The 26,908-nt window shown below is 37.5% G+C and overlaps 1 protein-coding gene across 1 annotated transcript; it reads right to left on the reverse strand.

Moving 5' to 3' along the window:
- Nucleotides 1-107: 107 nt before the first annotated feature.
- Nucleotides 108-26,747, reverse strand: mcf2a (MCF.2 cell line derived transforming sequence a). Its single transcript, XM_079892272.1, has 30 exons — nucleotides 26,200-26,747; nucleotides 21,561-21,629; nucleotides 21,269-21,383; nucleotides 20,814-20,904; nucleotides 18,233-18,352; nucleotides 18,033-18,149; nucleotides 17,802-17,951; nucleotides 16,643-16,764; nucleotides 16,437-16,551; nucleotides 15,342-15,461; nucleotides 15,068-15,259; nucleotides 14,179-14,370; nucleotides 13,371-13,542; nucleotides 12,211-12,293; nucleotides 11,638-11,720; nucleotides 11,492-11,558; nucleotides 11,271-11,386; nucleotides 8,269-8,338; nucleotides 8,052-8,144; nucleotides 7,871-7,963; nucleotides 6,532-6,657; nucleotides 6,239-6,460; nucleotides 5,916-6,008; nucleotides 5,394-5,472; nucleotides 5,243-5,306; nucleotides 3,424-3,524; nucleotides 2,055-2,167; nucleotides 1,860-1,972; nucleotides 857-960; nucleotides 108-753 (listed from the first exon to the last, which is right to left on the reverse strand). The coding sequence occupies exons 1-30, from the start codon at nucleotides 26,291-26,293 to the stop codon at nucleotides 713-715; spliced, it is 3,330 nt and encodes a 1,109-aa protein (XP_079748398.1). The 5' UTR covers nucleotides 26,294-26,747; the 3' UTR covers nucleotides 108-712.
- Nucleotides 26,748-26,908: the final 161 nt, after the last annotated feature.

The following is a 26,908-nucleotide window of genomic DNA, read 5'->3' on the forward strand; positions in this document are numbered from 1 at the left end:
TAAATAAGAGAGGTAAGAACTGATGGCATGCAAAATTCAACTGGTTTAAAGCTGTAGAGAGACACAAAAAAACACAAATTTGTGTGACCTGAATAAAGTGCTTTGAAATATTTTTTTTTTTTGTTGAGGTAACTAGTGCACTACATTAAATTAAAGTGGGGAGACGGGCATTATGGCACTGCATGATTTGGCATTAAAGCTCTCAGGTAGAGCTCTGTTTGTTCAAACAGGATAAATACAACAACAGTAACAGTACACAATAAATAACAGCACATACGCACAGTTTAAAAATCCAGGTCCGTTACGAACACAATGTTTTCATTGGTCAATGTTTTCAAGGGTGAAGACAGCCACAAAGCCAGATAAGAAGAGGTTTTGATGGGCCTTGATTCATTAAAAAAACTGTCAAGTCTACTGGGACAATCCCAGAGTCAGAATGTTCTAGGCTTCACGTAGTCAGGAGGACTGAAGTGCTTAGGCGTAGGACTGATCTTTAAGAGCGCTCTCTGGGTATTCTGAAATGATGATCTCTTGTAAGGTGTAAAAAAAACCAATATGTATTTTGCATTTTAGTAGCGTCTGATCGCAGTGACGATCAGAACAAGAACGTTGGAATACAATCCTGCTGGTCAAGTCTGAATCCGTGTCGTCACGTCCAATATGAGCTACCAAGTGTGAATGTGAAGGTCCAATATAGCACTAGATGATTTCTTCACGGTGAACTGAGCTTCCGCGCTTTACGATTCCCTGGATCTGCAGAGAAGATAGGGCAGCATGGATCATATGCAACAAGAAAGCTTTCGTCTCTTCAGGGAACTACACTAAACGGGCAGCAAATGTCCAAATAGACTCTCACCTCCAAGCCGGTTGGAGTGATTCTTGATGCGGTCTCCCAGAATGCCCTGCAGGTTGGCAGTAGGGATACGGCCTTCTTGTCTGCGACTCAGATTCTTCACCAGCCTGTGAGAGTTCACAACTAAACTGATTCACACCAAACTAACATTTAAAGCCACTTTAGTGTTGTGAAATTGTTTTTTTGAACTACCGTAAGCCATTTAATGAAATAATATGGTTAAGAACTATAGTTGCTACGGAAATCATTTTGACCTATAGTCAAAGCTTACGGAGTGTATAAAATCAGAAATGCAAATAATTTTTTTTTTTTGTTAAAGCACTTACATGAATTATCTGTAAAGTTCAGGGTTTTGCACCATTCAGAATTGAGAATGCCTTTTGAATTCAATTCCTGGATTTGAACTATTTAAATTGAGTGAACAAACAGGGTTTTGACTTTTTTGAATGTTATGAAGTAGAATTAAAAAAAAATTAACATTTATATAACTGCAGTTTTTTTTAACTAGTGAAGCAACTTTGAACTTTGAAAGGAATCTAATTCTTTAATTCAGAATTTTGCAATAAACCCTTTGCCCAACCCTTGTTAAAATTGTTCTTTTTGATAATAGGAATACATTTCTCACAATGCTTCACATTTTAACACTTTTTTTTTTTTACACATTGAAAGAATCAATTTCATGATTCTGTTGAGTTTAAATGGAGAGTTCACCCTGAAATTTCTGTCAATTTTTACTAACCATCATGTTGTTTAAACCTTTCCTTCTGTGGAACATAAAATATGATGCATTTAATGACTGTTGGGAACCAAACAGTGACTATTGATTTTCGTTGTATGGACAAACAAACATTGAGGCATTTCTCAAAGTATCTTTTGTTTTCTGCAAAGAAAGTCGTACAGGTTTGGAATGACATGAGGATGACAGAAGTTTCATTTTCCAATGAACTATTCCTTTAAGTGGCGTTTGACCCAGAATATCCCTTTATATTCCCCACACATCACTCACCACTGGCCATCATTTTCCTCATGCTGTAGTTGTATGATATCACCACACTTAATGATCAAGTTATCCAGCCCTGTTTTCCTCCAGTCGACAAAGGCCCTATATCTGCCTGGAACCTAAAACAAAAGTGAAGGCTATAAAAAAACTCACCCAACACGAGTTAGCACATCTGAAATAAGTGAGAGTGGGATGTCTCACCAGATGAGCGGCGTCCTCCTCCTCAGTGTCAGACGGGTTAGAGAGGCTGTTTGCTCCACTCCAGTCCTCCAGACCTTCACAGATATCTACAGAATAAGGTGCGCCCGGCCAGCCTACACAAACACACATGCTTCAGTGTAAACCCTTGCATTCTGATTCATGAAACACATTCAAAATTCAATATAGAGAGTCTGATTAACTGATGCTGACAGCCTGCGCCAGCTTAGAGATCATGTATGTGGGTGGAGAAATCACATGCTCCTTCATGTTTACTGCTTGTGTGTGGCTTTGAGCTTTGGCTTGAAGTTTGTGGTGATGGGGATAAAGGTTTTACACTGAGTGTGATGTCTAGGATCAGTGTTTATACGAACTTACCTTACTTTTTTTGGTAAGTACTTACAATTAAGTTTGTACAATAAGACTACACTTGCACTGTGTTGGCCTAATGCATTCACGTCTGCATTGTATACTTAAACAGCATACTTAAAGGGTTAGTTCACCCAAAAAATAAAAATGATCCCATAATTCACCCACAAGCCATCCTAGTTATATATGACTTTCTTCTTTCAGACAAACACAATCGGAGTTATATTAAAACACATCCTGGCTCTTCCAAGCTTTATAATGGGAGTGAATGGTACCTTAGATTTTGAAACCCAAACAAATGCATCCATCTATCATAAAAGTAAGCCATACGGCTCCTGGGGATTAATAAAGGCCTTCTGAAGTGAAGCGATGCATTTTTGTAAGAAAAATATCCATATTTATAACTTTTTAAACTATAATCACTGGCTTCCGGTAACGGCCGTACACGAGTCTAGTTCCGGCAGAAGAGTGGCCTCTGACCCGACGCATGACGTATTGATGAACGCGGAAGCACAAAGGATAGAGCAAAACAAAACACCGATCACAAATGAGAAGTCTAAAACGAGAATTTTTAGTTTGTTGCCCTGCCCTATTTTTTTGAACCACGAGAGGCGTCTACTCTCACCTTAGCTTAGTTACACCTACGTCACATGCCAGAACTCGACTCACTCGTGAACATGCGGACGGCCGTTACCCGGAAGCTAGTGATTACAGTTTATAAAGTTCTAATTATGGATATTTTTCTTTTAAAAAACTTATCACTTCACTTCATAAGGCCTTTATTAACCCCCAGGAGGGTTACTTTTATGATTGCACTTTTTTGGGCTTCAAACTCTAAGGTACCATTCATTTCCATTATAAAGCTTGGAAGAGCAAGATTGTGTTTGACTGAAAGAAGAAAGTCATATACACCTAGGATGGCTTGAGGGTGAATAAATTATGAGATAATTGTAATTTTTGGGTGAACTAACCCTGTGTATGTGTGTATGTGTGTATTACTCACTGCGTCTGTTGCGCTGGAGCTGGCTAGAGCAGCTGAACGGGTCTGGACTGCTGTGGCCTGACTCAGTCCCCTCTGAGCTGACTGACGCTCTTTGCTGTTTGCTGTGGGTCAAGAGCAGAGCATGAAGTGAATAAACAATTATTCACACATACACCATATCTTATACATGAAACAGGAGCCAAACCAGCCATCAGCTCAGCACAAACCATATAAGAAGCTGGCAGATATGGACAGATGGCAGTAATTTTTCATAACAGATGTGCTGATAAGGAAATGGAGAGAAAATAAAGAGATACGCTTTTGATTTATTGAGATACGACTCAACAGGCTGAGCTTGTTAGCATATCTGTCTTGATCTCAAAAAAAGGCCTGTCTTCAAAGCATTGTTCAACAGCCAAAACAATGGAGTCAAACTAAACTCTTCTGGTGTTCTCTTTTGTTTGCATGTCATGCAAAACAGATGCAGAGATGAGCTGGCAAAGCATCTGCCTGTTATATTGATGAGCAGGGCACTGCTGGTGAGATCGGCGGTGTTAGGTGTGTATGGAAGGGACAGCGATGGTGGTTAAAGCCCTGTATGTGACGGAGCACAGATCCCGCCTGCTTTACCACTGAGCGTCACTGTCGCTGGGAGGGGCGAGTGAGGCGTGGGCTCCGAGCGCGAAGGCACACACACACGCCCCCCGACAGGGACACAAGGTCCAGGCGGGGCAGGCAGCCCTTAAGAACGCCACGGGAAGGCCGCACGGCCCTGTGGGAGGACAGGCAACCACACACAGCGGCTTCATCCCCATCATCATCATCATCACAAATACTTTTTTTTTTCATACACTTTGACTTAGGATTTGTTAAAATAAGACAACCTGAATGTGTATGGGTTCCATATATGCAAATACAAGAAATATGTCAGGCTTACACACAGGGTCCAAAATGAACTAAATTAAAAATAGCACTGCAACAATGGCGAGTAGATAAAACACCTACTCAGCAGTAGGCCAGTTACTTTATTAGAAACTCCAATATTATATGACTTAATTCAAATTTTAATAATGATAATCTGACCTTCACTGATGTTAGTGACGAGCGATTCAAATCTACTTAACAAAACATCTATCATCTATCTATCTATCTATCTATCTATCTACTGTTTTCTGTTTTAAAATCATTCTAATATGCTGATTTGCTACACAAGAAACATTTCTTTTTATTATCAATGTTGAAAACAAGTTGTGCAGGATTCCTTAATTAATAGAAAACTCAAAGGAACAGCATTTATTTAAAATAGAAAACTTATGTAACATTATAAATGTCTTTACTCTCACGTTTAGTCACATTGTGTCCTTGCTGAAAATATAAATAAAATAAATAAATAAAAAACCTCACTGACCCCAGTCGTTTGATAATCGTTTGACAAACATATATACAGCATATATAATAAATATAAAATAAAATATAATTTGAGTAATATGTAATATAAATATGAATATTTTATGACCCTGTATATTTATTGCAGGTAAACTTTCTCAATTCACAAAAGTTGCATTTAATTAAAAAAAAAAAGTTAATTTTGGACCCTGCTTACACATGTATTGCTAAAGCAGGGGCTATAAAAGCAGGGATGGTACAATAAAAGCTATTGGCAGGATTCTGGGAAGGAAATGTCATGTAAGAGATCTAACAGCTAAAAGCAGCAAAAAAGCTGGTCTAAGCCAAAGGGTCAAGGAGAGAGAGAGTGATTGGTGAGTGTTGAATATGAGGGATTAGAGGGGGGGGGGGGGGGGCTCAGGGATAGTGTTTTTGCACATTAGTGGACTCTTACCTCACGGAGAGGGGAGGAGACATTTGCATCTGCTCTGAGACTGCAGCAGAGTGACACAACTCCTCTGGACCAACGAGAGAAAAGGACAGATTACTCAGAGGACTTGTGGAGGAATAACAGTGACATTTTATCATGGGAAATGTGTTGAAACCTTTGAGTTGTTTCTGCTGGTTGGTCAGAATCTTTCTGATCTCGTTCAGCCAGGCGATCTTCACCTCCACTGTGGGTGCCTATGGGAAGTTTTTGCATATCTATGTATATAATAGTAATCATTATCACAGTCCATTAAATGATACTTATTTTAGTTTGTTTGTAGCTATCTTATTCATTTAATATGATCTCATTTTTGTATTTACTTATTGATTTTTTGTATGAGTAACATCAAATACATAATACTGTATGTTTGAGCATTCATTTCTGAATATTATGTCAGAAAAAGGGGGCGGTTAAAAATGCTCTATTGACCGTGAATCATGTTTTTATTTGAAGCTTGATAAATGTGTAAGTAGTTCTCTAGGTTTCATTATTTTGCATTTGGACAACGGTTACAGTGCAAATTTTGGTTAGACGGATCTAATTGAAATGATAACCTCTATGAAAATGAGTTGAGAAGAATCGCTCAGACTGCAATTGCATTCATTTTTGAATGAACTGTCACTTTAAACATTCTTACCTGTATCACATAGACTTCCTCTCTGCCACTGTACCAGATCTCAAACTTTTTCACATCTCCTTTGACGTTCTCCGTAATGCCTACTGCACTCATCTGCATCATAAACACACCATTTTATACTCACAGTCAGATACATAGATACCTCCTGTATAAACATTTCATATCCTGTGACATCCTGTGACATACAGTATAACTTCATTTTAAAAACAAGGAAAGAATGTTGTCAGGAACAAACCGGTTGATATACAGTGATGCATGCACATGTGATGCCTCCAGGGCTTCCTGGGTTTGTATACGTGCTCACAGCAGGAAGTGTGCCATACCTTAAGACAGTGCTTGAAGCTGTAGGAGGGAGTTTTGTCAGCGTTCTCTCCGTGTTCCTCCCGCCGCTTGCAGAAGAGCAGTGCATGCTCGTGCAGGAACAGGTGTCGCTGCATGGGCTTGAAGCGGGCCAGTTCCTTCACGCGGGTCGGACCCTTCTTATGACTAATCCACACACTGAAGGAGCCTTGCATTAGCACACGGCCCAGATCGCTGAGATCGCCCTGCAACGAACAACATGTTAACTAGGCATTGACACACACAGACACTCACATTAAGTTGGTGAAAATGTCACCTCATATCCAGTGATGGCAATCTGGTGCATTGAGTCATTGACTGACTTCAGCAGGTCCAGCATGGCTGCTAGCGCCCCCTGCAGTTCCGAAACTCTCTCACAGCCTGAGCTGTACTTCAGAAGCTCCTGTTATCACACACAAACAATTCCTGATTTCATTATTGACAAAAAGTTGCTTGCTAGTGTTATTTGATTTAGCTTTTATTTTTGTATTTTTAGTTTTTGTTAATTTTAGTTTAATAATAGTGTAATTTCGTTATGTGCTTTGGTCATTTTATTATTTCTTTAAAATATTGCTATTTAGGTTTAATTTATTTTTAGTTCAGTTTTATTTTCTATTTAAGGTTATGGTTTTTAAATTTAGTGCTTCAACTTAAAGTTATTTTAGTTTATTGCTAAGGCAACATTTCTAATAATAGAAGAAATATTTATAATATTTATATTTAATATTATTTCAACTATTTCAATGAACAGAAATGTTTTTAATAGTTTTACCTAACAATAGTAACCCTTATTTTTTCATCATAGAAACTACACACTACTGGCTACTTTATTAGGTACACCTAGCAAGTACTGGGTTGGACCCCCTTTTGCCTTCAAAACTGCCTTAATTTTCATAATATAGATTCAACAAGATCCTGGAAACATTCCTCAGAGATTTTGGCCCATATTGATATGATAGCATCACGCAGTTGCTGCACATTTGTCGGCTGCACATCCATGATGCGAATCTCCCATGCCACCAAATCCCAAATGTTCTCTATTGGATTGAGATCTGTTGACTGTGGAGGCCATTTAAGTATAGTGAACTCATTGTCATATTCAAGAAACTAGTTTGAGATGATTTGAGCTTTGTGACATGGTGTGTTATCCTGCTGGAAGTAGCCATCAGAAGATGTGTTCACTGTGCCCATAAAGAGATGGACATGGTCAGCAACAATACTCAGGTAGGCTGTGGCGTTTAAACAACGCTCAACTGGTACTATGGGGCCCAAAGTGTGCCAAGAATATACCCTCAACACCATTACACCAACAGCAGCAGCCTGAACCATTGATATTGTATAAGCAGCATGGATCCATGCTTTTCACACTGTTTACGCTAAATTCAGGCCTAAACAACTTGAGCAGTTGAACAGGTGGCTGGTGAGTGTATTTCTTGGTGGACCAAAATTACAAGATTGCAGGATGATATGATACCATTTGCAGTTCACAATAACCTTACCCCAGACAACCTTCTCAAGCACACTGAGGTGTACAATTTTCTGGTCAAACGGACTTGGCACCAAAACATGTACTGTAGTGTGAAAGCGTCCTCTTTGTATTCAGCTAAAGTTCACACCTTTAATAGGAGTTGATATTTCGTAAGGCGCTGGACTGGTTTCAGCAAGTATGAGTCAAGAGCAAGTTTATGTTCCAGCTTCTTTTGGCACTCCTGAAACACAAAGCACACATCTCAGATTTTTCTAGATGCATGCCAGTGAGCTGCAAGTGCGTTTATAGATGGAGATGGTTTTTATTACCTGGAAGAACGGACAGTCAGAGAACTGCCTCCATAAGGACTCAGATCGAGGCTTGTTTTGACAGTAACATTCATATAAATGGAAATGGTCTTTCTGAAAATAGACAGATATTTAATGTTAGATCTGTTTTGTGAAAAAACGAGTAAAGACATGAACACTAACCTCAAATTATTATATGACCTTCACCATTATCATATGGTGTTTTAAACTTCCTCACCCGTTCCAGAAAACATGCCCCTACTGCCTCTGGACTCTCTAGACAACTTTCCAAATCCTGTAGGAAGACACTGGAAAACAAAAGACATATACATACATATATACATATATACATATATATATATATATATATATATATATATATACACACACATATATATATATATATATATATATATATATTAGGGCTGTCAATCGATTAATTTTTTAATCGCGATTAATCGCATATTGTCATGAGTTAACTCGCGATTAATCGCATTTAATCGCACATTTTTTTAATTGTTCTAAATGTACCTTAAATTAATACTTTTCAAGTTTGTAATACTCTAATCAACGTGGGCATGGATAAATATAGATGCTTTATGCAAATGTATGTTTATTATTGAAACCATAGTCAATATAGAGCATAAGGATGAGATGTTTCAAAGGTCACAGATGTTTTTCTAAGAACTTGTTCATGTCTAGACACATAGAAAGAACAAAAAAATGGCAGGTTACCATTACTTCTCTTTCTTTGCACTGAGCAATTTACTAACACAAACATGTTTAGATTTTTGCATGACAGGGCAGCTCTTCTAAAAATGCTAAATGTACATTTATTATTTATTAGCCTATTACATTGTAGTTTGTCTCTCTCTGTGCCCATTTTGATGAAGCTAAATTCTCAATAAAACTGTTTTCATTGGTATATTTTACTGTTTCTGTTGTCAAACAACGGAATGAATTTGAAATGGTGACTGAAACGCGACCCATTAAGACATAACCAGCTCTCCCTTCCAAGATGTTAAGTTAATCTGCACAAAAATTCTGATAATCGAGCCGTCGTCTGGTGAAATCAAATTCACATAAGATAAAGACAATATCTGTGCTCTGATTTCGGCTATAGCCTACTTGTAAAAATAGAGAAGCAACATAATATCTGTGCTTAACTGAGTTAAAGCGCTGCTCCTCCGCGCGAGACGCAGAGAGAGAGAGAGAGAGAGAGAGAGCGAGCGAGAGAGAGAGAGAGAGAGAGAGAGAGAGGTGCGCGCGCGCGCGTGCTGAGAGAGCAGTACCGGCGGTACCGGTAGATTCTCAGAAACTAAATAAGGTTTGGGCGCTTTGTTGAAGGGAAAAAATCGCTAAAGGGGTCTGCAATGTCGCTAAGTTAGCAACACTGTGTATCTCCATTTCTCCAACTAGGCGTTGGGCCACGGGTCAAACAGAAAATACGCGCTGCGTTAATCGCACGTTAAAAAAATTAGTGCCGTTAATATGATTTTGCGTTAACGCGTTATTAACGCGCTAACTTTGACAGCCCTAATATATATATATATATATATATATCAAATGTTATATATTTCAACAAGGCAAGAAATATAAAGAAATAAATGTTTGCTGTGTATAGCCTTATAATCCTTTTGAAAGCTAGTGTATGTGTATTGTATATATGTGTATTGTGTGTTGATATGTATGTACAAATCATATATGTTCTACAACTAGTGTGCATTACATATATATATATATATATATATATATATATATATATATATATATATATATATATATATATAGGTATTTTTTTGTTTTATACACCCCTCACTGAGCATCAGTCAGTCTATCTATTACAGAGATGGAATGAGGCATAGTGTGACTGGAAAAAAAGGAAACAAAATAGTTGCTAAATTATTTATGCATACTAGACATTGTATACATAATTCCTGTGATGGCAAAGCTTAATTTTTTTTGTGAAGTTTCACTCTATAGTGTCATGTGATCCTTCAGAAATCATTCTGATAATATGCCGATTTGGTGATCAAGTAACTTTTCTTATTATTTTCAATGATGTCAGGATTCTTTGATGAATAGAAAGTTGAAAAGCATTTATTTAAAATAATGTCACTTGCAACATTATAAATGTCTTTACTGTCACTTTTGATCAATTAAATGCATCCTCTCTGAATAAAATTTAGTATCTCATTAGTATATGCTTCTAACCACAAAATGTTTTCTTGTTTTAAACATAAATCTGACAAACAAAAAAAAAACAATAAAATATACTAAATTCAAAATATATTCACTAAAAACTCTAAAAGTCTTTATCTTAAAACAATTTTGCTTCTCAAGTAAATTTATTTTGTTGTAAGGATGTTTAGCTTTTTTTTTACAGGAAAACAAGGCAAGAAATATAAAGAAATAAATGTTTGCTGTGTATAGCCTTATAATCTTACTGACTTTTGAAAGGTAGTGTATGTGTATTGTATATGGTGTTGATATGTATGTACAAATCATCTATGTTCTACAACTAGTGTGCATTACATTAAGTATGCACTACAATTAGTATGTATTAAATCAAATTTACACCACAAATGCATATTTTAAATGTGTATACACATATACACATAGTATATGTGCTCTAAAAATCTAGTATGCAATTACAATTAGTATATATTCAATGTAATATTCACTACAAATATGCACTATGCAATATCTAGTACATATAAATAATTTAGCAACTATTTCGGTTCCCCAGTCGCATTATGCCTATTTCCGTCTCAGTAATAGATAAGACTGACTGACACTCAGTGAGGGGTCACAGCTGTCTATCAGAGCCCCCGCTCTGCTGATGCGCTCCCTTCCAGCTGAGCTCTCATTGGCTTAATCAAATCCTTATTTGACCAACAGCCATTTAGCTGTAATTAAAGTGCTTTAATTGGCGTAACGACTTCCTGCAGTCAACCAATTTGGCAATTTGCCTCACTCGGGGATGAAGACCCAGCAGGCAAGACAGGTTTCAAAGCCGCTGACAAACACAGCTGCATAAACCGATAAGTTTTATTTAAAATAAGATGTTTTATGAAGGTGTCTTGAAGTCAAAACTGAGAGTGTGCAGTTGTGTCTGACTTGCTTTATCTCACAGCAAACAGAATCATATTTCCGTCTGAAGTTATTGTTAACATTTTGCTCCTGCCGTTAGCAGCGTTATGAAGTTCTCTGTGTGTGTGTGACTGTGTGTGGTCTTGCCTGCTGTGGAAGTTGTAGATATCAGGCAAGTTTCCAAACAGCACATCTCTCTTGTTGCGAAGACTTGTTGGCAGGACCGAAGCAAGAGACGGATTGTCCATTTCAGCCCTGTAGCCCTGCAAAATGTAGTGAGAGAGATCATAAACAAATCCACAGCGTCAATACAGTAAATTTAAACTCTATTTTCAGTGCCACAATCAGAAAAATGAAGGTCATCTTACCAGGAGCACCGCCAGCAGCTCCTCCACATAGATCCTCTCGGTCTCTATCAGCTCCTTCATCACATGTCTGGAGTCACACACATTCACAGGGTCGTCAGACACGTCAGAGTGTCATTTAAACAGACCGTGTCAGACAGCAGACTCACCGTTTGAGCAGGTCAGTGCTGTCTTCTCCATCTATACTGTAGGGGAGAGGGCTGGCCATCTGATAATCATGAATCACCTCAATCTGACTCGCACAGAAAACACTAAATGATTTCCTGATGTTGATTTAATCAAACCACACACACTGCACGTCGTTTGTATCTCTTCTGATCTTTATCATCTTTTTTTCTATATGATAACCGAAATATTTCAGTGAACATTAAATCACATTTTCAGATTTTTAACGATTGTCAATTGTGAAATGTGTGATTTAATTGTGATTTTTAAATGTATTTAGGTTTATACATTATAAGTTTAAAATGGCACCATAATTTCCACTACAGAGACAAAAAATCATTTAAGATGTGAAGGAAATGAGTTTCAGACCAAAATGAAAGAATTCTACTGTGATTGGACAAACAAACATTAAACTAGTGAGAGAGTTTATTTTCTACAGTTGAAGAAACATCCATACATTGTATTATGATATTGGTAGTACAGTAAATTTGGACCATTGGTAGTGAAAGAACCTTGCAAATGCATTTGTAAAGACCAAATGAAAAAGTACTGTTTACCTTCCTGCAGTTTGGGCTTTTCCTTGATGTTCTTTTGCCTGGCAGTGGAAGGTCAAAGGTAAACTTTAAACTGGAATTAAAGTCTGTTTTAAACAAGAAGAGCAGGTGGATACAACACAGAATCAACACTAAATTGTACGTTTCAAAACATTTACAAGAAAAGCATGAGTCATTTTTTAAAGGTTGCATTACTAAAATAGACCAATGATGACTATACATTAACATCCACAGCACTATGAACAATCAAATTGATATCAACGAAGACATTCAGACATCTGACTTTGGAAGTAATTCAGAAGACAGCACCAGTTTATGACCTCTGTAAGTGAATAAAATCCACCCTAAAGCCCTTGTTTCAGCTACAGATCCTTCTTTACTTTGCGTTCCTGTCAGATCACTTTTGATGGGCTGTTATCCAGCTGTGCTGAAGATCACTGTGTGTCAGGTGAGCTCTGCACATCTCTATCGCTTCTTCCCTTGATCTCTCCATCTTAAAGTGCTTCAGCTCTCTAAAGAATACTGAGTGCCAGAAATCTCTCTCCTTTATCGTCTCCTTCACCATTAACTCATCCATAATTTTAACCTAAAATATATTATTATTCTGCAATCCAACTTACTTTTCCTCAGGACTGGTTAGCGAACATATTTAGAAGTTGCCATGGTCACTAATGACGTATACAGTTTAATGGTCATTACACAAAAAGTTCTGACAGCTGAGATTTGACCACTATTGACCAATCAGAATGAATAAAATGTAATCTTTGCATTCTGGGGTAAACAAAAAGTTATCCTTCCTAATTTACACAAAGGCATTCATTTGACTGTAGGTCATAAAGAAAAAGCCTTTGTTGTGTGTCCCTGGAGTTAAAAATTAGCTTTAATGTGAATTGCAAATACACCCTATTTCACAACTTCACAGGAAGTCTGCATTATCCGCAGGGATTTATTAGTAAAAAGTAGCAGCTGTGTAGTAGGTTGTTTGGCTGCTGTCTAGCTTCATCTCTCAGATATGAAACATGTAATGCAGAGTCTTTGAGAAGGATGAACTGTTTATAATATTGTGAGAACTCATGGCTGAAAACATATTGAGGATAAGTGGACCTAAATCAAAGTATTTATTATAAAAATAGTCTTTTTCAAGGTCTTGTGCCGGCACATACCATGTTTGGGGGAGAAGAGGGGGGATTTCGAGCGTGGTAGGTTCTCTGGTCGAGGGGCCACCAGTTGAATTGGCCGGACGTGTTTGTGTGCCAGTTTCCTCAGGCAGTTCTGTCTGGACTGGATTAGAGCCTGCACAGAGCTATGCTTTTGAAACGTCTTCTCTATATGAGCCTGAAACAGCACAGACACACATAATTAGGCATTTACATTTATATACTGCCTAGAATGTAGCCAAAAGCCTCTTTTCCTCCATCGGGCCAATACAAATACATCAGTCATTGCCTTGGTAATGCAAGAGTTTACAGATGGTATAAGATGTAAATAGCAACCGCGTTGTGAAGGATGATCAGATTCTCTGCTCAAGAAGAAATCGCTTGGCAAGCTACTGAGAAACTGGCAGCCAGGCAACAGACAAGTAACCAATCCTGAGTGGCGATGTCACTACACACACACTCTATCAGCCAACCAGGCTGAGAATTCCTGACTGAGAACAGTTTGTAATCTATATCTGGAACAGCATTATTATGGTTTCTAATAATATATCTGGAACTGTTCTTAGAACCGCTCAGCCCGAAGGAGGAAAAGCGGCGAGAAGTTACAAAAATCTAATTTTAGGAATTAGCCATTTAGAGAGCCATATTGATCAATTGTTATTCTGAACATCAGTCATAAATACGACAGATACTGAACAATCAAAACTTTCAACTTCAATCAAAAGCTAAAATGTACATTTCTGTAATTACTGTCTGTAGGAATTTACATCAAACAGCTGCTGGAACTGTCTTTTCGTAGTCTTTCAATATTCACCTGTATATAAGGAGTGAGCACAGATTCATTCTCCAGAAAGAGCACATCCGTGCCTGCACCGAGGAGAGGTGGTGCCCCCTCCAGGAACTTCTCGATATCTCGAAGAGCTGACTGTGCACCCTCTTTAGACTGGAATTTATCCACCTGCTGATTGGCCAAGAGATAAGCGCCATCATCACACCACCTCTGAGCCTGCAGGACAAAAGATATCACAAATCCATAAAGATCAAGACACTGGAATATTGTCAAATATATACACCCTTAAAAATAAAGGTTCTTTATTGGCATTTATGGTTCCATGAAGAACCTTTAACAAAAATGGAACATTTTCATTGGAAGAAAGGTTCTTTATTGTGGATAAAAGCTCTTTAGATTATTAAAATGTTCTTCACACTAAGAAATTTTTGGTTCAGAACAGTATTTAAAATTATATCTTTATCGTTACAGTAATCATCCTTGTTGTGAATTGGCCTTTATTCGGCAAGGACGCATTCAATTGATTAAAAGTGACAGCAAAGACATTTATGTCACAAAAGGTTTCTTTTTCAAATAAATAAATAATATATCAGAGTTTGCACAAAAAATTTAAGGAGCACATCTGTTTATAACATTGATATAATAAGGATCATGTGACACTGAAGACTGGAGTACTGATGCTGAAAATTCAGCTTTGCTGTAATAATATATATATATATATAATATATAATAATATATAATAAAATTGTAATAATATTTCACAATATTACTGATTTTACTTTATTTTTGATCAAATAAATGCAGACACAATTGAAGACTTCTTTCAAAATGATTTAAAAAATCTTAACGACACAATTTTCTTTAACAGTAAATGAGATCATGTAAAAAATAAAGAGGGAATGTGTTATCCCACCTCTTGGAGGCGACGCAGTAGTGTCAGTGCTTGTGTCAGTGAGTTGCTTTTAGTACTGAGGGCAGAGGTCAGGGTGTCACACTGATGTCTGAGTTCATTACAGCGCTGGATAATCAGAGCCATTGCATAGTGGTGCCCAGCAGCCAGCTGATGCCCGTGCAGGATAAGAACCTGAGCCCGACTCATCTCCTCCTAAAACACACACTGCTGTCAGAAACACCAGTATATTTGTGACTGCATGTACAACATGAACAGGGTGGCATGATGCAGATACCTGCGCACGTTTTTCCAGACTGTCCAACTCTCTGACGGTCTGCTCTGTTTGGGACAGGGATTCTCCTATGACACTTATCTTCCTTTCCTGTGCTCTTAATTTCTCTAAAGAGCACTCCATCTGACAGAAAGAGAAAATTTGTTAAAATACCTTCAATGAATCTTACTATTATCACAGAAGGAAAAAAATGATCAATCTCTCTTTTCTTTCCTTCTACTCTTTTACTCTTGTAAGATAAATTGCTCGTGTTTGTTACAGGGGTGTAGAAAAGAGTTGAAAAGCAGGGCAATATTCCAGAATTTGTAACTGAATAATTAATATAATGTAGTTTTACTATTATAATAAAAATTATCAGCATTTTAGAATTTTATTTATTTATTTATATTTATTTTTGCATGACGCATCATTGGTTGAATACAGCACCATGTTAAATTCAGTGGAACAAAGTGATTTTGTGAATTCTTTCCTCATACATTATATGCAATATATTATTTTAGATTTACTCATTGCCTGGCCATGTCATACTGTATAAACACTCTGGTACTGTTTACTATGGTTTTGCTCCATTTTATAAAAAATTAGCAAGATGTTTATAGAGTGCTGTGGGGATTACGTATTTTATAAGACAAAACCCCAAAACGAGTTCTGGTTCCATCGTCCCGAAGTCAATGGGTTTTTTGTAATGGGATTTTGGTTAAAAGCCTGAAATAAAGTTTGTGGTGAATACAAACTCAATATATTTTCACCAGTGTTATATTAACTTCAGGGTTGGCCTAAAAAAATATGCCATCACTGCAGCACTCTATTGCAAGGCATTAAGTATTAAGCAATTGTCCTGGTATACAATGCCAAAACTAAAAAAAGATAAGGTTCATCAAAAAAGTTATCATTTGAATAAAATGCAAACTCTTGCCTTGGCAGATCAAAATTACCCAGAAGATGTGGATATGATCAGAATCATTTCATGATCAAATGCCAACACTGGCTTTGTATAAAGCATTTGTTTGTGAGCCAAGGTTGTATATCAGTATACTGTGATCATGCCTAAAACAATCAGAAGCTGTTTTCGATGTTAGGGACAGAAAGTTAGTTCACCTCCTGAAAACTGTGCTCATATCTCAGCAGTTGTAAATACTGCTGCAGTTTGAGGTGGTGTTTATCAAAGAAGCCATCAAAAGCCATCTCCATATCTGTGAGCTGAGCCAGCAGCCTGCAGGAACACATACAGCTACGTTATCATTTTGGAAAGGAACATGTGTGTGTATTTGTGACGCAGACAATTTGAGGATCAAACTCTATACCTCTGCATGGTATCCCAGTCCTGTGTCATGTCCCAGCGCGTGTCAGCGTCCGCCTCCTTCCTCGAAGTCTCCAGGTTAGAGAGTAGCTGCCGCCCTTCCCTCATCACTGATCTGATGGCATCCTTCACCCATGAATATTAACAACAACAACACTGCTATCATTGACATCACAAAATCGAGGAACAAAACAACAGTGAGAGCCCAGAGGGGCTGGACAAACTCAAGAAAAGACTAGACAGGAGCTAAAAGTGACTGCAGACTGGGGTGGAATAGACCTTTTGTGCTGTCTTTTAATGTACTAAGTTCTGTGTACACTAATCATAGTTTATTCCCCTAGGTTTGGTACATCAAATATTTTTGATATTTTCTTTGGCAAAAGCAAGTGGTATACACAAAGGACCGAAGTTAGGGTAGACACCATGTTTAATCTGATGCAAATAAGAGGCTGTGAGAGACTGTTTAATAGATTGTCCTGTCAAAGGTATTAGGTCACCTTTAACATACCCAGTACATTACTTCTTCATTATTATTATTATTGTCCATTTCTGACATGCTAAACTATTACTAATCATTTTATCATTTTGCAAATTCTTTTATAATGATTTTGAAGGCCCCTCTACTAACCTCATATTAATTTAGAGACTGGTGCACGATAATTAACTAATAAACTAGACAATTGCAAAAAATATATAGCCTATTTAATGAATATACACTATGACTATATACCCTACTGTTCAAAAGTTTGGGGTCAGTAAAATTATTTTTTGAAAGAAATGAATAGTTTTTTTCAGCAAGGATGCATTAAATTGATCAAAACTGACAGTAAAGGCGTATATAATGTCACAAAAGACTTCTATTTCAAATAAATGCTGTTCATTTGAACTTTTTATTCCAAGAAAACAACCATATTAAACAGCACAACAGTTTTAAACATTGATAATAAGAATTGTGTCATGTGACACTGAAGACTGGAGTAATGATGCTGAAAAATCAGCTTTGCATCATAGGAATAAATTACATTTTAAAACATATTAAAATACAATTTTACATTGTACACCCAAACTTTTGAACAGTAGTCATATACTGTACATGCTAGGCTAAATGGCTTTTGATGTTATTGAGAGCATTCCCTGCACACGAGCGCTTCATTGAGCTGTACCTTAAGTCTCCTGTATTTCTCGGTGTGTGACATCAGGAGGAACTCGATAGCACTGCACTCCTCTGATAACTGTGTCTCAGCCAGCTCTGTACCAAACGCCTGCAGCATCTGAGCAATGTCTTTAACCAAAACCGCAAAACTCTCAATGGCCTGTAATGAGCAAAGAGACTGCCTTGTTTAACAAGATATTTTTGTGTATTAAGTTAACATATGCATTGCATCGTTCTTTACTGTTCTCAAGACTATCCAGTCGCTGTGGCAGTAGTCAAGAGTTCCTCCAAACTCTGAGGTCAGCTGGTTCTCATCAATGTACCGCAGCAGATCTGTGACAGAGCTGAGCATCACCACCTTAATAACAGACACACGTGGGGTTCACTGCAGTTTGCAAAGATTGTAAAATTACAAAGAATTGAGGTTGTAATGAGTCATACTGGCATTTTGAGCATGAAGTCCTCTTGACTAAAGCGGAAGCCGAGATCTGTGACGGTACGCTGGAAGAAGCTGGTCGGTCTCAGCACCAACACCAGGTGAAGGTTTCCAGGGAATGAGGCCTAAGAGAGAGAGATGAAATCAGCCTGGCAGACACACAAGGACAGACCACCTTAAGGGACAGATAAAGGCATGCTTAACCCTTAAAACATGAGGTATATAAGGAAAAACAGAAAAGGATGTTAACATGTTTAAGGAATGCTGACTTCCATGGAAACCTTATCCCTCCATTCATTCTTTTACTATTTTTCAATTGCCTTTAATGGTTAGATTTTATTGTTTTACCTTCATCCCAGACTCAATGTTAAAATAAAAATCTTCAATTTTCAATTATTTATTCACTATTAATTTAAATTCTTTCCAGCACAATAATTTCCATGGCCAAATAAAGTTAGTACAAATGCTAGCTATGAAATTAGCCTCAGCAATTCTCCCATTGCATTAAAAATAAATAAATAAATATGGTTACAATGTAATTTTCACCATTTGGAGTTCAAAGTAGACATGCAAAACTTGTACTTATTTTAAAACACTTATATCAATCCTTTCCTATTTCCTTACAAAAATGTATTATTTGGCTTGCATGATTGTGCAAGTTGTACTTTTAAGAGTGAGACTAACTGCTGTATGCTCTAAGAACATCTGAGAAAATGAGTTCACATGATCAAATGTCACAAATTTAAGTATCTGATTAGTCATTTAGAAATGGCACGGAATCTTATTTCTGAAATCACTTTAAATCATAATGCCTCTGTTTTTAATTCTTCATATTTTCTATTGTTATCTATTTCCAGGTTGAAATCCCAGATTTTCAATGTGTTCTCCGGCTTTTGGACCCCACTGTATATGGGATACATACAGTATATGAAATAAACCAATAAAAATGAATGTGAATGTTACTCCATGTCCCGTAGGGACATAGACAGCACACATCAGTCAAAAAGCCAACTGACAATAAGTCTGGAGAGGCATCAACAAGCTGTCAATCAAATTGATCAGACAACACTAAAACTAGTTAACATGATAAGATCACCAGTCTGTTTAGCTGCTCTCAGTGACATCTACAGTAACAACACAGCTTATAGAGACGACATAAGCTGAATGACATGACAAGTATTTGAAACATATCGGTCTAACCAGCCTTATTTATTACTTTTACAACAGAAACAGGAAGTCGCGATAGTTTATCTTAACACACTGAAAGGACACCACTTGACATTGATTCGTCCTTACGTATTTGTAAACAATAGCATCATCTGCGACAATATTCACTCGAATTTCGCTTAAATTCATAATAATACATATCTTTATAGGTTACGTGAATAAATAACGCCTTCGCTAGCATATACCCAGGACGAATGACTAAGCTAAAGGCGTCCGTCGCGCCGCAGTGTACCGCTATGAGCTCGCGCTGCCGCATTGAGCTCATCTAAACTTCAGTCCAACTCTTTACTGCAACTACTCCAGACACATTACCGTGGAGCGGCGGATCCTCGGAGGTCCACGCCTGTAGTTCCGCTCACTCATAATTATCGATGTTTTATGAGGATGTTTTAAGACCTCGCCCATCCTGCTGTGGCAGCCCGGTGCCCGGCGCAGTGGACGGTCTGCAGGATTCATCGCCGCAGCGTCGGGAGGGTGGCAGCACCGTCTCTCCTGCGGTCTCCTCACCTCTCCCTCGCTTCAAGAGCGTCATCATGTAAAAACCTGCGCATGGTTTGTGCTAACTCATGCATTCCCTTTGCCTCGCAGTGAGCTCGGATTTCACACATTGTTCTGCAAGCTGTTATTAAAATCAAACTTCAGTCAGAGCTGCCGCATTTAGTTATTTAATCAGGCTAAAGCTCAGAGAAATGGGCGGTAAGCACATACTGTACTGTACTGTACTGTACTGTAACTGTGCTGATGCACTTCAGCACCGCGGACAGCGACAAGCGCAGTTTAGCAGAGCGCAGTGAATACAGGCGCGTGGTGCATTCAATCCCCAGAGGACAAATAAGGGTCAATGGTGCTCATTTATTTATTTATTGCCTAGCTCTATTAAGCTTTTCAAAACTACAATAAATATGCAATCAGTGCAAATGACTTGAACATCTACGCTGCAACTATTTTCACTTTCTGAATTAAAAGTAAATGATGATGTTAAGATCATTACATTCAAGAATATCACAGATTTTGAACTTTTAGAAAAAATGCATCCTAAAAACACATCAATAGTCAAAAAAATGTGTAAAAGAAATATAATATAATATATATATATATATATATATATATATATATATATCTTCAGAAATATATATGAAAACTTGGCAACACTTAAAACCTTCATGTATAATGCATTGCATTGGTGTATTATTATAAACAAATTAAAATAATACATTATAATACAAAATAATAATAATAATAATAAAATGATCATTCTAAATGACACTTCATAGCCTTTTGCTTCAATAAAAAAAAAAAAAAAAAAAAATATATATATATATATATATATATTATAAATAAAACATTGTCATCTCTCACCGCTATCCTTGCCAGTGCTGTTTTGATTGAGGTCCAAGTATCTAATCTTCGGTCTAAAATGATGATAAATTTTACACCAGGTTGCCGTGCTCTGAAAACATGTGAAATGCATCAGGTATCACAGTAACTTCTTGGTTAAGAACATTGGCATTGTAAATATGTATAATGTATGTAAAATGTACACTGGATTTTTTTGCATTGCAATATATACATATATATATATATATATATACATACATTTTCTTACCCTAAGGTACTGACTGAATTGTGACTACACAGATCTCTGCATATTTAGAAATCTAACAGTTCTGCATTGCCATAGTGAATACATTTATTTGAGCAGCTCAATTTGTGTAAGGGCTCTTGCAAGGCTTTATGTGAAGAGAATACATAAGGGACTTTTGATGTACTGCAATGCAGTGAGATGGAGAGGCTTGTAAATATTAGACACAGACCTCGGGATCAGTGTGAGGTATGAAAGAACTTTGGCCAGGGCTTCTTCAGGAATGTCACTGAAAGCAGAGCATTCTGGGAGAGTGATGATGACACTAGAGTCCTCACCACATCCCCCTGGAATCCAAATAAACACATGAAATTATTACTAAGTCAAAGACAAATTCTGTGGCAGCTGAAATTTATCCCATCTCAAACATCTCATCCTAATGAAGTTTATCTGATGAGACAAGCCATTAGTCAACATGTATAATGTACTTTACGTCTCCAAAAAATAGAAAACAGAAACCCCACCTGATAAATAGGCCACTTGTTTCTCAATGTAGCCGGCCACTTCCTGCAGACTCACAGGCACTGTGACCTCTGAGGAGACACACATATAAATCACACGCATAAATTACACAGCAGCAAGCTTTATGTCATGTTTCTGTGAGTTTGTGTGGCTTTGTCAGAGTTATGTGAAATTTGAGGAGCAGCACCACCCAGTGTTCTTATGTACAAAGTACAGCTCTAATTCAAAGTGCTATATAAAATGCAAAAGTTATTATCTGTTAATGGACTCCACTGACAACATTAGTAGTAAGTGGGAATGAGTCTTAAGCATTCATGCCTGCAGAACCATCAGGATGGACTGAAGCCATAGACGGTGGTTCGGTTTCCTCTGAGCCTCGTCTCATGCTACAATATACTGAAAGTGGAGGCTGACAATAGAGGATGTGTTCAAATTACACATACAGCAACACTGGTCTCCAGTGACTTCACCATCAACTCACTTCCTGTGTCTGCGGCAAACAAAAACAAATGAATTCCGCAAGGGGAAACGCAATACGCTGTAGAGGAGATTGATTATTTCAGGTCTTTATCAAGTTACATAGAAATCAAGCTTCCTTTTTCCTACTATAAGGCTCCCCACATTCTATACTATAACCATGATAGATTAAAATAAAAACACACACACAATTACATTTATGTATTCAGATTGCTAGCTATATAACTTAACCTATTATAATAAAAAATGAATGCTGACGTTAAAGTTTAATGAGTTTCCAACAGGTACAATGTTGGCAGAGATGAATGTGAATGAAGTCCTGACAGAATATTTAATGGCACTCGAGACAGTTTCGATAGTTTAAAGCATTAAATACTGCATACAGTATATATACACCTCAAAATCTAAATTAATGAGACTTTTGGGAACCCTTTTATCCAAGATAAATAAATAATTGTAGTCAATTTTAGTGAGATGTATTTAAACTAGACTAAACTATGCAATGATAAAAATAGAGTTTAAGGTCTGTGAAAAGATTAATCAAATTAATATATTTAGACATTTCCTATTTTTCATTGAGTCTGTTTATGCACTAATAACTGGAGTAGCCTATTTGCTCATCGTTCTCTGTTTGTTCTTCATGTGATTTCAGGCTTTATAAGAAACCCCAGCACTGGCCTGACACTGTTAACTTTAGGCAGCATCGCCCTTATAAAACAACATAGATAGAAAACCACAGGGTGTGGTCACAGGGTGTGAGGGTGTGTTCAAGAGATTTCATCCAGTCTGTGCAAAATAAACATTCTGGTTCCGTCCATGTGATGTGGCATGTCTAAAGGCCCCATTAACACCATAACTATTAAGATATAGTTATAAAAATCGTTCTAAAAATAAAAGAATAGGAGTCCACACCACAACTACAACAATAACAGCACAGAGAAACAATATCGTGGGAATCACATTCTGAATGATTTTTTCCAGCTGAACGATAAAAACATCGACAGCCAATCAGAATCCATCCTACTTTAAAGAGCTCACGCATTTAAAGGAGAACTCAGGTCAATTTTAACATTGAGCTCATTTTTTTGTAAATTTGGAGTGCTGTCAATACAGAGAACAACAACAAAAATCGGTGTTGCCTACACCGTGTTATCCTCTTTTTAAAATTTGCACCCTGTTGACTTCAATGGGGCAAGTTTTAAACCTGCTTTTAGCCTCTTAACATCCTTGATGTGTCATTACAAGTGCACAGGTCATGTGAGTGATTCCTTCAGAGTGAACGCGGGTCAATCTGACTGCAGTAGATGTGAAAGATATTAATAAAAATGATGTTTATTCAGCCAGCGCACATACCTGTATTTACATCCTGTTTTCGGTCAAAGTCCATAGTAATCGATTGTCGAGTTCACGCGCATAGGTTTAGTACCTATGATCATTTTGACAGGTGACAAAACTGCAGTGCACGCTTAGAGTAAACAGAACGTCACGACATCGTAAGCTGGTGTGTACGCTAATATAGTTATCATTATCTTTATAGTTATCGTTCTTTCTTGGTGTGAATGGGCCTTTACTCAGAAGGCTTCTCACTAAACAAACCTGTACTGCTTTACAAATCTAAGATTCAGTAACTAGGCTACACATAGACTTTGATCTGTAAGAGACAGGTTGTTTGTCTCAAATATGCTCAGATTAAGACAAAACAGGGTTAAAATACAGTAAAAAAAATAAAAATAAAAATAAAAATTATATACGTCTATATATTATAAAGTATATATATATAGGTTTCAGTCTTGCATAATTGTGGTGTTGTGATTGTTGTGTTTATATTTGATTTTTAAAGGCTGAAGTATATATTAAATGCATTAATGATGCATTTTGAGAAAGGCTGTTAATTCAAACGGTGCTGTTCCAAAAAGAAGAAGAAGAAAAAAAAAAACTCTGAGTAGGCTAAATAATAACCATTTCTGATTGTTTCACAAACATCATTGTAGATATTTTTAAATGGGATTGAATGTTAAGAGGATTATTGCATGAGCTTTTCTAGAAAAACACTAAACCACAGACAGTGACAACAAGCTTAGATAAACATGTTTTCGATTCACAAGCTCAAAAGTATTTTGACACTTTAGTTACACTTACACCTGTATGTGTACACTTGGCTACCTATCAAGCCAAGTGGAAATATACCAAGTAAAACATTACACAAAAAAGAAATATTGGTTGTCAAATGTTAGTGGTTAAGGGGATAGTTCACCCAAAAAATGAAAGTTCTGTCATCATTTACTCACCCTCAAGTTGTTCCAAACCTCTGTGAATATATATGTTCTGCTGAACACAAAAGAAGATATTTTGAAGAATGTTTGTTACAAAACAGCTGATATAGGGATATATACAATGGAAGTCAATGGTGCCCCATTAACTGTTTGGTTACATTCTTCAAAATATCTTACTTTGTGTTCAGCAAAACAAGTACATTTATACAGGTTTGGAACAACTTGTGTAAATGATGACAGAACTTTCATTTTTGAATGAACAACCCCTTTAATGTGATGAACTACACCTGACTTCACAAAAAATCATACTGTATATTCAGTAAAAATCACCTTGACAATGAATCATGTGTGCCACTTGGCTTAATATTTGATCTATGATATTTATCAATTAAGTGTGGTTTAATGTCCAAATACACTTTGGGGCCATTATGTTTGGCATAAATGTGGAAGCGTCATGAATGTTTAGCACATGTTAATTTCCATTTATAACATACAATGTAAATCAAAGCTTTTGTAATACATTTTAAATTAAATTTAAATCTTATCTTAATGGGATAGTTCACCCAAAAACTAAATTAAACCTGTTCATCATATAAAGCGATCGAGTCTCTTCAGAAAATTTGGACTAAACCGCTCGATTCATATGGATTAGTTTTACAATCTCTTTATGAACTTTTTGTAGCGTCAAAGTTTCAGTTGCATAGACTGTCAATGGAGAGACAGAAAGCTCTCAGATTTCAATCAAAAAGATCTTCATTTGTGTTCCGAAGATGAACGTGAAAGATCATTTTTGGTTGAACTAACACATTAACATTTAAAGCCAGATCTAATGTAATGTGGTTGTGGGAATGAAGGGGTGAGAGTTCAGATCTGAGGATTAACAACACAGAGTATTGAAAGGCAACTCAGAAAGCAAGTTCAGATTTAAATACACTTCATCATAATTGTAAACTTATTGTGTCAGATATACTGAGGAATACTAACATCTGATTTTCTTTGAACACATTCTGGCATGCACCAGCCAGACATGTGTTCACAATGACTCTGTTGTTGTTGTGAACCTGTCTCGGCCTGAGAGGGACTACAGTCTCGTATTACACAGCATCATTACAACATAATAAACACCTTTCCACAGCGTTACTTTAACACAGACGTGACACTCACACTCACATAAAAACACCAACAAGGAGACAGATGCCAATGACCCGAGCCACACTGCCAATGCTAATCCACACAATCACTTTGAGGAATCGGAAGCATTACATAATGCACTATAGTAACTATAACATAACACACAACAGAATTGAGTGATTCAGACTTGGACCTTTAAATGCATTTAAGTGACGCCTGTGGAAAGACACTGGCTAAAAATGAAGATGCTGAGTCATTGTCTGAGGAACATCCTCTGGGTTTAAAGCCGAATTGAGAGACAGAGAGCAGGGCAGGGGGTTAATAATACCGGTGCTCTACTTTCTGTCTCTCAACGTGCCTTGTTTTTAAAATGGACAGTACAACTTCTATTTTCAAATCTCACTGCTGGCCCAAATTCACATTGTATGATTATAAACTGAAAGCTTACTGTATAAGCCCATCAAAACACTCATAATATTGGGATTTCATGGAAATATTATGCGTTTCAATAGAAAACTGTTTATCCGTGCAGAATTCCAACATATGGTTCTGGAATTCCCAATGCATGTCATTACAGAAAGATTGAATCTTGCACATCTTTCATGCAGATTATCAAATATCAGATCTAGGTTATGGCCAAAACTATAAATATCATACATAATCCCAGCAATACTACATAACACACCAGTGAACATCCTGAGAACCTGCTCTCCTTAAGTAAAAGTGGTAGTTTTAAAGACACATGTAAACATATACTCACGTTGCAGCGTGCTCTCCAGCTCCGAGCCTGCCTGCAAAAGGTTGTAATAGCCCTCCATGTCTTTTTGGGGCTGTTGAGGAGAGGCCGAGCCCATTCCCTGGCTGTTCCCGGAGAGGAGTGACTTGACTCTGGGCCTGTCAGGCCCTCACATCCTACTCCACCAAGGATTCATTTCACTACCTCCACAGATCAGATCCCAGCTGAGGCTCCACTTCAGTTCCGTGCCTGTGAACTCCTCAAGTCACCTTGAGCAGGAGCAAGTGCATCCACAAACTCCAGCAGCACGGACAGTCCCCCGCTGGAGGAAACGCTATCTGGAAATATCTACTGTATGGCAAACAGCCTGCTGCATCTGGTGAGCACTGCAATATCACATCTCAGCTTACAAAAACCACACACACACATAAGGGAGGGGCAGAGAGGATGAGGTCCTGTCCCAAAAGTGAATCGCATTAAAAGGGTTTCCTGTCCACAGTGCTGGCGGTCTGCTCTCTTAAAACACACCACACACACTCCATCCGGCTGCAAACTCCTGTGAGATAGAGTGCGTCAGATCTGCATCGCTGTTAGACTCAGACTATTGACACTCCGCCAACTCCCTCCCCATTGACTTACTCCACTGTGGAGTTTAGACCCCGCCCACTGCTGATCTCCACCCTCCTCATTGGTCGGTTTTCCCTCATAGGCAGTGACTTTCTCACTGCTGTAA

Source organism: Squalius cephalus (assembly GCF_949319135.1).
Source record: "Squalius cephalus genome assembly, chromosome: 14".
Classification (NCBI taxonomy): Eukaryota; Metazoa; Chordata; class Actinopteri; order Cypriniformes; family Leuciscidae; genus Squalius; species Squalius cephalus.

Bases quoted from the DNA above. Each gene is read 5' to 3' on its own strand.
- mcf2a (XM_079892272.1), bottom strand. From the start codon at position 26,293: ATGGGCTCGGCCTCTCCTCAACAGCCCCAAAAAGACATGGAGGGCTAT. The intron at 14,371-15,067 runs GTGGGATAACAC...TTTGTCCTGCAG, and splicing joins TACTGCGTCGCCTCCAAGAG to GCTCAGAGGTGGTGTGATGA. The intron at 1,973-2,054 runs GTGAGACATCCC...CTTTTGTTTTAG, and splicing joins AGGAGGACGCCGCTCATCTG to GTTCCAGGCAGATATAGGGC.